A 12,255-nucleotide genomic window follows, 5' to 3' on the forward strand; every position below is an offset into this window, starting at 1 on the left:
TCGCTTTTCTCAGCTTGTGGGTCTCTGGCAGTCGTTCTTCCCCTTGAGAGGAGAACCAACAGAACATGTCACATTTGCATGATGGCTTTTGCCAGGTTTTTTCTAAACCTGGATTGCTGTACCTGGCTGACTTTAAAAGCTCCGTTTTGAGTATTTGAATTTATTGTTGGCGTGATATTGTGAGACTCTCTGTTTTGTAACCTGTAGCAGAAATTAGGTGAGTAAAAGGTTTGCAAATCTTCTAACCTTTGTTGAGATATCAAGTGCATCATCTGAAGGGACTGAGAAGCTCTATGCTATGAAGGCATTGACTGTGGCTGAACAACATCAAACACCAAAGAAAACATACTAAACTATATTTTATGTTTGGACCTGCCTGATGAGTGGTGTATGCATAAACGCAGCAGAAATTATATATACTGTATTTTGTAGGTTTTTGCTTGTTGCAGATGACTGGAGACATTATTCATTTTTTTTTTTTTTTGCAAAGATTGCAGACCTGAATTGAAACATGTTGTGGAATCAGCTGTGCTTGTGCCTGTATGCTGTGGCCCAGTTCCATACTATGCGCTAATACTGAGCAAATATGCAGGGTTTACGCTGCGTTCACATGGTGAAAGTGACAAAATACTCGTCTCAATTTTCAGTGCTGTATTTGAGTGTGCAGAACTATTGTGCTTGTCCCTATTTTATGTCACATACAGTGCTGTGCAAAAGTCTTGAGCCACCTGTATTTTCTTTTTATTTTGCTTCCAGGGAGCCAGACTTTCATGTAATATTTTACAAGTGGTGTTGAGCATTTGGGAGAAAACTTTTAGATCAAATTTTGTACACCTAGGTGAAGTCAGTGACTTTGCATCTTGTGTCACAGATCATATCATTTAAAACTGCATGTACTAAAAGTCATGCATAGTCCACATTTGCTCTAATTAATAATTTTCTTCACTACAAATTACCAAATAAATGGATGAAATTCCAATCACCTGTATTTTGTGTTTAGTGATCATTATCAGAATGCAGTATCCTTTTATTGCTACTGTAATGATAGCATGCCTTTAAACTCTTGTATACTGTGCAGAAAGACATACAAAGACAGTGTATACTATGGAACTGGGACAAACTGGGTTGGCATTGCATTCAGAAGCCATCCTGAGCACCCTCTTTCCCTCTTTAGAGCTTGTGGTTCTCTCCATTGAGTTTTATTTGCTTTTCTCTGCTCACCCTATTGCTCTTCAGCTTTTCTCCTTCATCTTCCCCTCTCTATTTTTCACTCTCAACATATGTCTCTGTGCCTCACAGCAATATTCTAAGAGAGTTTTTCTCCCTGTCCCTTAGGAGGCTTCACCTTCTATGAACTCATGCAACGTGGAGTGCCCCTACATCTGATTGACAAGTATATGACCGAGTCGAAGGTTGTTGAGCAAGAGAAGTAAAAACTGAGCACAGTGCAATAAGACATTTTTGGCTTGCAAACATCTGATGCCACTAGTTACCCTGTTCTCTCAACTGCTGAGGTCAGCAGCCTGCAGGTGGATGGAGGGAAGATGGGACAGGTGGGTGGGTGTGAGGGAGGGTATACCAGTCCGGTGTGGTATGCTGTGTGCAGCTTTGGAGCTAGTTACCATGAGAAAAAAAAAAAAAGCCAGTTCATCTTCTTTATCACTCTGTTATGTTTGAAAGACTCAGCTCAGATGCATGTTGGCAGTGTTTTGGTTCTAGCTTTAATAAGGAATTGTAGTGTGAAAAAAACAAGCTCATGGTGCACAACCAGTGACACACAGCTAGAGTATTTTCATGTGGATTTTTGTCAGGAGTGCTTTTTGAAGGTGGCTGATTACTTCTGGGCTCTGAAAGATTTAGTTTGATGTTTAAAGGGTGTCAGTGAACTAATACGTGGCAAGAAAAGTGAGAACAGACTTGAGTAATGTTGGACAAATGAATGTTTTCACTTTTCTGATATGAATCACATTAACATTTCACTTTTTCTGTTGAGTTAGTAAGACAATAGAGAGATTTACACAAAGTCCATACATGTCATTAAACTTTTGAATTCTTGGATTCATACTGGACTGAGGTTTGATTGGGGTTAAAACATGTGTGCATGCCTTTACCTTTGTAATTACAACCTGTGGACAACAATAAAAGACACTTTAAAAAATAGTATGTCTGTTGTTGATTTCTGTACTCTTGTGTTGTAGGAATTAATCTTCTTTTCTAGTCTGTGACAGATTCACTGTGTAATTGACCTCATTAATTCATTTTAGTCATATTTATTTATTTTGCAAACCAGAAATAGCATGAGGGTTTATGGAATGAGTCATGTATGTGAGATCTGGAAAATATGTTCTGACATATGGAAGGTCTTATGTTTGAATATACTGACTTGACCATATAAACAGGGGGGTAGTTAAAGGAGACCTACTGTGGTGCTCAAAAGTTGACACAGAGTATTGACACAGGTATTGACACAGAATAACCCATTTTTTTAATGGCAAATCTCATAAAACCATAGTTTATTCACAATAGAATATAGAAAACATAAAATATTGAAACTGAGAAAATGTGCCATCTGAAGACGAAAAAAACCAAACACCCATTTTTATGGCAAAACAAATCTTAAAAAGCTGGGACAGGGCTATGTTTCACCCTCTGTTTTTAAGAACAGTCTGAACACTGAAGAAAACAGTTGCTGGAGTTTTGGGAGAGAATTTATTCCCATGCATGTCTGATAAAGGCAGGCCTGGGTCTTTTCTGTTGTATTTTTCATTTCATTATGCTCCAAATGTCTGTAGGCCGGTTCAGCACCTGCTCTCGTCTACTACAAAGCTCTGCTATTGTCTTAGATGCAGTATGTGGTTTAGCATTGTCTTGCTGAAAATCCAAGACCTTTTCTGAAAAGAAAAACTGTCTAGATGGGAGCATATGTTGTTCTAAAACCTGTATATACCTTTCCCCAGTGGAGACACCTGGGGAACACAGCTGATTAGAATCTAACTAATGAAACGAGGGAAAGCAAACTCGCCATAATGCATATGAGACAAGGGAGTCGAAGTAAATTAAAAACAGGAAGTAATGAAGACCCAGACTAAGACATGTGACGTTGACACAGGGAAAATGTAAACAAATGCCAAGGTGTGACTAACTGGGAAGAAAAGGCTCACTTGATATATAAATATATATATAGAGAGAGAGAGATCAATATTTTTGTTAATAATTTTAATAAACAAACTTAGATCCAACAACCAAATGCAAGGGAAATTTATTAGGAGATTCATTTATTGTGAACCCAAACATATCATAAACAGCTACAGGAGGTATTCTTCAAATTAAGAGTATAGGTATGACACAGGTATTTGTTACACCTGTTATAGTCAGTTATAGTCATGTAAACAATCCAATCTCTGTGAACATAAAGAATCAAATCCCTCTAATGCAGCAAATTAAACCCTTGAGTTAATAACTTAGAAACTATGATTATTAGCCCAAGTACCATAAACAGACCTAGAGAATGTAGGCTAATATTTCTGATTGTTTTTATCATTTGATGTGCGATCTATTTACAAATCCACACTTTTCAAAGCTTAGTAAAAACACAACTCATGTTTACCTTATTTTTTCTTTTAAATTTACATTAGTTAATCTTTAAAAGAACAACATGATTCCAGGTGTTTTTTCTTCTAAAATTAACTATTAACTAAATTAAATAAATTTAACATTTTTTTTTATCTAACTTTAGCTTTTAGTTTAGAACTAACAAAGTGAGCAAGAAGCACAAGGAGAACAGCTACACTAAGGCAGGTCAAATATGATATGATATTTTAAATGTTTGTGTGGTACTTTCTATATGTTAATGATACCACCTACACTTTTAAGAATCATCGTTTCTAAGTTATAAGGCTTAACCTACATGAATGAGGTAATTATGGGCCTAAATGCATCTGCCAGTCATACAATATGTGCTTAGGTTTGCTTATATTTTAGCAAGTTTATGAGCCAACCAGATGGTTATTATCACAGTGTTATACACTCTTAGGCGCAGGCTATGTGCATTTAAACTTCCCGGTAGATAGCCACGTTATCCCTTCCGGACATTCGCTTCCTGCCGAGACGCACCTCGGCCAGAAACGTATAGACATCCACAGCGCTTGGTTCCGCTGTGAAAATGGCCTTTGCTGCTCGTCTACCCTAGACATACCAGATGAGCTGCTGCTGTCTCCTGGAGTCGGCCAACCCTGTCTGAAACACCACCCGGGAATATCAGGGAGTTTTTGCGGTACTCAGAGGAGTGACGAGGCAGAAAAATAATGCCACATTTCCTGTGGCCAGAGCCGTTGTCACCCGCTCAACTAAAGCGGCTGGAGGAGCATAAATACAGCGCCTCCGGTAGATCCCTATTTGAGCCGCCGTGTCAGATCTACTGGAACTGGCTCGTCCAGCAGATACCGACATGGATCGCACCAAATACACTGACTATTGTTGGACTGCTGGTTAATGTCCTCTCCACGTTGGTGCTTGTGTATTATTGTCCCACGGCAACAGAAGAGGTGAGTATAGCGACTGGGGCTAAAGTTTCAAATGTCTACCCATCTCTGCTATGAAAAGACCGTCCTCCATTTAGAAAATGCGTATGCTAAAGATACACCGCAACCTGTAAGACCCAGATAGCTCAACAAATAGGATTGATTATATTTACTGAGTCCATTGGGGATACTTACTAATTCGGCAAACATTTGAGCTTCACAGCTGCTTGTATTTTAACGTCATATCTACCTTATAGATGGGGCCGTGGTGCTAGCTAACGCCGCAGGCGCTGTATTTTTTGGACTGTTCTGTAACTGTCAAACAGCTAAATTTAAATTTGGTAGTGTAAGCCGAAGTAAGCTTGGAGTCCGTCTCCAGGTTTTTCAGGAAAACCTTTTTTGCTCTTTTTTTAAACCCAAGCATGGCCACAAGCAAGCCGAGACGCTTTAAAGGGGGTTTTAATCGTATTAGGGACGACGTGGACAAGAATAACTGATATATCGGCGGTCATGTGACTTTAGAAAGTTGAAAGGCCTCATGTGACGCAGTGCTGTTTGTGTCAAAACAGCAATTTGTTTCATTGTTTCACTTAAGGCCACTATCTATCAGAGAAGAGGCGAATCATTTAGCAGCCATTTATTGGTAATTAAGAATTAAAATATAAAAGGGGGCGGGAGGGTGTCTAGCCCTTAACCAGACAAAAATATACTTATTTAAATGAGTAAGCTGATTTTGAAACGCCTCTATATTATTCTGTAATCTAAGAATACTATAGAGAATGTGCCTTGCAGGTAGCAAGTTGACCTAGGGCACAGTAAACCTGTCTGTCCCTGCAGCAGTGGGTCCAGCTGCTCATGCACAGGTTGGTGAGTTAATCAGACTTGCGCCTTTGCTCGTTCTAACTATGACAACCTTGCACCTGAGTCAAAGTCCATGCACTCCCACTGACTCCACCAGTTTCATCTACTGTTATTATGCATTGATTGAGGCATACAGTGTACGCTTTTATTTATGGAGAGTTAAGAGTTAAGTCCCATCGCTGTGCAAACAAACACACATTCACAGGAATTCATCGGAGCCTATGGAAATGGGTCAGAGTTTTCCCTCAAGTTACTGCTGTGATAAACTTAAACAAGTAGTCCACAAGGCTTTTGGGACATGTGCTTCATCTTTGTTGAAACACACTCTTTTTTTGTGTGTGGTTCTCTCTCTCTCAGTCACAGGCTTACACAAATGCTCTCTCTCTCTCACACACACACATTGTAGTTTTGCAAACATGCTATGTTGGCCAGCATTACTGTCCAGATGGTCCATAACCTCCACCCTAGTAAAGAGGAGCTGAACTGGTCTAGTCAGCTGGAGTCCCTCCTACTACACACTTCAGAGAGATGTAGCACATATGGCACATAAGTATTATTTAAATCCAACAGTGCACACGTGTATGAATTCAAAAGCTCCATAAAATCCAAAACAAACAACTTCTGAAAATCCAATACCTCAACAAGTTACACAACCCTCTCCTCCCCCCTCATATGAATAAGAATTAAAGTTGTGAAATACAGATATGATTAGTAGAGACCATCTTGTAATGTGGTCAACAACTGCAATTTTTAAGAATTATATGATTCTAGACCAGGGTGTTACAAATAAATGACAGATTGCAAAGGAAGTGGGGTGGGTCTAAAGTGGTCCCTTGGTCCCTGTGATTTTGCAGGGGGATTTTGCACAGATTAAAATTTGGCCTGTCTTATAAGAGCTCAATTGATTTGGACTCTAAGACTGATTGGTAGTACTCAAGATCTTTGTGACTACATGAGAATGACTGAAATATTCACCAGTTACCCACATTTTCTTTAGCTCTACAACTATCTGTATTTTAAGTAGCTTAAATAGACCAATTAGGTGATTATCTGTGTTGTAAGAATGGGTGTGTAACTGTCAGTCTCCCTCTCTCGTCCCTTACCTGGCTTCAGGCTCCATCATGGGCTTTCATCCTGTCGGCTCTGGGGCTGTTCATCTACCAGTCTCTGGATGCTATTGATGGGAAACAGGCCAGGAGGACAAACAGCAGCTCAGCCCTTGGTGAGCTCTTCGACCACGGCTGTGATGCAGTCTCCACAGGTAATCTCCTAAACCCTGAAGTCTGCTGCGTTTGATTATAATAAACTGATTGTAGCATGTTAGTAAACAAAGCTTTGGCTTTAATTTCATTAACATGACTTTAATGTGCTTACCCCGGTGATTCTCTTTCAGTCTTTGTTGCTGTGGGAACGTGCATTTCATGTGGAATAGGACAATATCCAAACTGGACTTTCTTCTGTGGTTTTATTGGGATGTTTATGTTTTTCTGCGCCCACTGGCAAACCTATGTGTCCGGGACGCTCCGCTTTGGCCTGTAAGTCAAATATTTATTTTAAATGTATTTTTCTTTTAATATAAGAAAATGGTCATCGTTATTAGTTTGCAACACTGAATGATAAAATAACTTGAAGACAGTAAGCTAATTTGCCTGGCAAGCCACTTCCACTGGCAGGTCAACGTTACCCCAAAGACCGTTCAAGCCCCGTCCACATGCAAAGTGTTTAACTTGTCATGCATTGCTTTGCATGTGATAGTTGGTTGCTAGTGAACAGTCCAGGTTCCTGTTGCCTAAATAATCCTTCAGTGCATTTACCAACTCACATAGTCACGTGGGGAAAAAAGAGAGTTTCTAGGGCTCTAAGCAGTCCTTTGAAAAATTGAGTATACTCCATGATTCGGTAGCTTGTATAACCACCTTTAGCTTATTTTCCCCCCTTTTTTTATTCTGTGTGACCTCAGCAGTCTCTCACATTATTATGGCCCACTCTTCTTTACAATGATGCTTTAGTTCATTGAGATTTGTGGGCACTGGTTTATGCACATCTCTCTTTAGGTCCCACCGCAGCATTTCAATTAGGTTGAGGTCTGGACTTCGTCATTAGAACATTTTATACTCTTATTTATCAATCATTCTGTTTTAGATTTGCTGCTGTGCCTGGGATATTTGTCCTGTTGCATGAACCAGTTTGGCCTAAGCTTTAGCTGTCGGACAGATGGCCTTGTATTTAATGCTTTTGGTATACAGAGGAGTTCATGGCTCACTCAGTGATCACAGGTCCTGTGGCTACAAACCAGCCCAAACCATCACCCTTACACCACCATGCCTGACAGTTGGTATGAGGTGTATGTGTTCCCCTGGAAGAGGAGAAAAGACCCACAGCCCATGTTGAATGGCTTGTTTTATGAGAACATCTAATTGTAGGATCCGGTCACACAGTGGCATTTAAAAATGCTGCAGTACCGATGCTGTTGTTAAACCTTCGCACTGTCACTTATCTTACACTTCCCTCATATGTTCTGCACAGGGTTGATGTCACAGAGGTGCAATTCGCCATCATAATCATGTATGTGATGTCAGCTTTCGGAGGCGTGAGCCTTTGGCAGTACACGGTAACTGAGAATCCATTTCTTCACACTCGCCTGCACAAATAGTGTACACACAGGGACACTTCCATTTCACCTCAAGTGTATAGTCAAACCTTTTTCTCCTTAGTTTTTACACCAGACAAACTAACTGAATCACTTCTTAGGCTTTAGTTGTCATGCTAGTCTTTAAATAGAATTTGTGTTTTACTTTTACTCTGTGCTGCCTTTGGAGGCTTGACTTAACATCACATGAGAGAAGTGAGAAGGTAAATATGGGTAGCTAAAGCCATGGCAACAGGTCATCTACTGGACATGATCTGGCTCAAAAAGCTGATGATGTCACCCGCATTTGTTTGTGTTTTATTTGGATATATTTATTTATTTATTTGCTTTGCCCTCCCATCATGCTCAGCATGCTGCAGCTTTCATATAAGCACTTTTCTATTTTATAAGGAGAACGCTTCTTGTTTTCTCTTTATTTTGACCTCAATGTGTTCCCATAGTTGCCCATCATCGGACTGAAGCTGTATGCCTTCCCCGTCATGGGCATCATCGGGGGAGCCCTGTACTCCTGTTACAACTATTTCTATGTCATTTTGAATGGAGGGGTTGGCAAAAATGGCTCCACTGTGGCTGTAAGTTGTAAATACAGCATTATTTTAATATTTTAAAAAAATGTGTAAAGCGCAAAAACTAATCAATGTTTCTGCTCTTCAGGACACCAGCGTGCTGAGTCCCGGTTTGCACATCAGCCTCATCCTTACACTGGCCTTCATCATTTTCAAGAAGTCATCCAGCCACCTGTTTGAGCACCACCCCTGTTTGTACCTGCTCACCTTTGGAATGGTTATCGCCAAGATTTCCAACAAGCTGGTGGTACGTTGGTGTTCTCTTAATTGCCTGAATGAACTGTCACATATCTTCTTTTGTCTGTTTTAACCCAGTGTTTAACCTGTGTTTTCTTTCTTTCTTGAATCTTTTCTGTAGATGGCACACATGACCAAGAGTGAGTTATACCTACCAGACCCAGCCTTTATTGGGCCTGGCCTCCTATTCCTTAACCAGTACTTTAACAGCTTCATTGACGAACACATAGTCCTCTGGATCGCCATGGTTAGTACTGATCTCACAGGTGTCTTTGTTTAAAATGCAGCCCCACCCTTTTTGTCACCTCTAAGTAGCCACATTCTTTGCTCTTCTACCTATATGTGTATATAGTTAATACCTTAAATTATTTTCCTTGCATACTTTATTTAGTTGAGAGCTTTTCATTATAATGATAACAATAGAGAAATAAGATTGGAGCGTAGTGCCTTGATATACTTGTAGGACTTGTCAGCGTTGATGACTAATACGCACACAGTTAAATCAACTTCTCATAAGCACAGCGGCTTTCATTTCTGTCTGTGGGACTCTTATCTCTGCTAGTTGCCATCTAATCATTATAGTTGTGGTTCAAAGAGCACAAAGTTTCTACAATGCAAGTGAGATGACTTGTGATAAACCTTCCTTTGACACCCATGACTCGTGTTGTATCTCACACGCTGTTGCAAACCCCTACAGGGTTTCCAGCTGATCAGCTTTGAAAGGATAAATACAGTTTAAAAACTTTACACTTCAAAAGAACTTTACAGCCATGTTCTCTGCTATAAATGGTAATCTTTTGTCAGTGTGACGGCCGAGATGGTGCGCTGATATTCACTCAGAGTCAACAAATATATTAATAGCTGATGGGAAACCACCATTTGAATTTGGAGCCAGCGTAGGTGTGCAAACACGTTTTCCTCATTTGACACTGACATGCCACACTAGGGAGGGCAAAAGTATTACTAATGTCAGTAATCACATCCCGGTATTACAGATTCTGGCTTACTGGTTTTCCTTATAGCAATACTTATTGTCCATCTAAACATGCGTGTTAGGATCATTTTATAAATAATAGCCATCCATGACAACAAGAAAATATGTGATTGCATAAACAGGAAGCAGGAAGTTGGTTACTTAGTTTTCAAAGTGTGTGTCAGTCCTTCAGCCCTCAACAACCAGAAGCTTGTGCGTGTCTCGGGGTATGGCAGTGAACTGCTTTACTTTTTAAATGGAGGAAAGGAAACTGCTACAAAACTAAAGATTTCCATGTAAATTACTTCCTTGCGGTATCTAGTGGCTGTTCTTGTATCATCCTTTGTGGTACCATTTAATGATGCTGTCTGTTAGGGACCTGTATTGCATCTGAAATTACTATATCACCTAACATAGTACGTCTTTATTATTTTTGCTCCAGGTCCTCTCCAGTGTGGATTTGATACGCTACTGCACGGGCGTGTGCCTCCAGATCGCCTCCCACCTGCGCATCCACGTCTTTAGCATCACAACGCCGAGCCAGCTGCACCGCGACTGACGGTTTGCCCGGCGGGAGGAGGCGGGAGGGGACGCAGATCTCTTCCCGCTCCTGAAAGCAGACAGCGACCACGATGACGAGGAGAAACCCTCGACCTCGAGCCACTGCAGCCTTGACAAAGTAACCACTTCAGATTAAAACTCACACCCACTAAGAGGAAAGATAAAACTACCGTGATACAAAAAAAGAAGGAAAAAAAAAAAACAACCAAGCATGGATCTGTTGAATGAAAAATTAACCCAAGTTTCCCTTGAAAACCCAGTTGCCTGATGAAGTCTTTCAGATTTTAATTTCAAGGTAAATGCATGTTGTTAGATTTAATTTTTTGAACATCATTTGGCACTTCCAGCTTATTCAACACAAAATACCAAAAAAAAAAAAAATCTTTTAATAGGTATTTTTTAGCTTGGGCAAATATCAAAGCATTTAAGTGAGCTTTAAATATGGAGACATGTTCCTCATGGATTGTTGTGCAATTAACTAAACACATAAATATGACAATCACGAGTGACAATTTAAGTAAAATTTCTTTGATATCTGCTGAATCTGAATCAAATACCTGTTAAGAGTTTTCTTAATGACTTGTTTTAAGTTGTTAAATTAAATAAGACTGAATTTGATACAAATTAGGGCTTTAAAGAAACTTTTTTTTTAAATAAACTTATAGACCTTAAAATAATTTCCAATAAGGTTTCCAATTTGGACCGGCAGGTTGTCAGCGAGCTGCATCGAAGGGTAACGATCGTGTGTTAATGCTGAAAATGATGACGTGTCTAAAGTTAGGCCGATCTCACAAACCCCACTGCAGTTGTTTTTTTTGTTTTTTGTTTTTGTTTCGACTCATCTCATCCTGCAGTCGTGGAAAACAATCCTTAAAAACATCTTCTCCGGCCTCTGGAGCACCGTCGACCGATGAAGCGTCAACACTCGGCTTGTTCTGCTTTCTCTGTTCTTCTCCCTGAAGGGCTAATGATTTTGTGTGATTGTACAGAATTGAACTGAAGATGCCTTAAATATTTTTGTTGTAATTACTGTTTAACTTGTGAATATTTAAAGCAGCTTTGTACATTTTTTTCCCACTCAGTATCACACCAGATACAGTAATAATAGAACACTATCCTGGAAGGTTTTTTTTTTTTTTTTTTTTTTAACTATTCACTCATGTTCATTTATGCATAATTGTTATGTATATGTGACCGATTTCTTTTTTTAATTAAGTTTTGTTGGATTATTAGTAATTGTGTAGTGAATCTCAATGAAGGGTTGTAATCAGAATGAAACATCATTCAGGATCATTTGGGTAAAAAGGGACATTTCTGTAGAGCCGGTAAAAGATTTGAGGGCGTGTATTTTTTATTTTATTTTGAAAATTGCCATTGTCGTCCCCTTAGATTCTGACACTATACTCCTGTCTCGAGAAGCTTATTTATGGATGGACTTTAGAGCTATGCATTTCAAAGGTACAACTATGGTTCAAAATCACTTTGTTGCACTGTAATGCAGTGAAACACCTTTCTACTAACAGACATGAGTGGAAAAGATTGTAATAAAGAAAATATTTTTCATCCATTTTGATTGTTCCTGTCATTGGTGGAAAAAAGTACTGCAACACTACCTTGTAAAAATACTGCAAAGTGACTCAGGCTTTGAACACAGCATAGTTTTTGGTTTCCCAGATGAGCTGGTCTGATCTAAGGAGGATTTTCTCACAAAGCCATCTTGAGTTTCCAGAGAATGGTCAGCAAAAAATAAAGCGTATGCCTTGATGTCAGAGAAGAACAGCATGTCCACCCTTCATGACCTCACTGTAGCCATCTTCTGATGACAGCTTCCAGCAGGAATACACATCTCTTAATGTTTAGATTATTTCAAACTGTTTCTTGAACATG

General features: G+C 39.5%; 2 protein-coding genes across 5 annotated transcripts in view; both read left to right on the top strand.

Moving 5' to 3' along the window:
- The window catches only part of mybpc1 (myosin binding protein C1), a 39,685-nt gene extending 37,525 nt beyond the window's left edge, over positions 1–2,160 (top strand). For all 4 annotated transcript variants that reach the window (XM_026147571.2, XM_080291841.1, XM_080291842.1 and 1 more), the window contains one exon: positions 1,336–2,160. In XM_026147571.2, the coding sequence (XP_026003356.1) occupies positions 1,336–1,433 (98 nt within the window). In that variant the 3' untranslated portion in view covers positions 1,434–2,160. The remainder of the gene's footprint in view (positions 1–1,335) is intronic.
- A 1,944-nt stretch (positions 2,161–4,104) lies between these two features.
- chpt1 (choline phosphotransferase 1) lies at positions 4,105–11,935 on the top strand. The gene is made up of 8 exons (XM_026146610.2): positions 4,105–4,544; positions 6,495–6,642; positions 6,775–6,916; positions 7,908–7,992; positions 8,472–8,603; positions 8,686–8,844; positions 8,956–9,081; positions 10,250–11,935. The coding sequence occupies exons 1-8, from the start codon at positions 4,305–4,307 to the stop codon at positions 10,364–10,366; spliced, it is 1,149 nt and encodes a 382-aa protein (XP_026002395.1). The 5' UTR covers positions 4,105–4,304; the 3' UTR covers positions 10,367–11,935.
- Positions 11,936–12,255: the final 320 nt, after the last annotated feature.

The sequence above is a fragment of the Astatotilapia calliptera genome, chromosome 17 (assembly GCF_964374335.1).
Source record: "Astatotilapia calliptera chromosome 17, fAstCal68.1, whole genome shotgun sequence".
Classification (NCBI taxonomy): Eukaryota; Metazoa; Chordata; class Actinopteri; order Cichliformes; family Cichlidae; genus Astatotilapia; species Astatotilapia calliptera.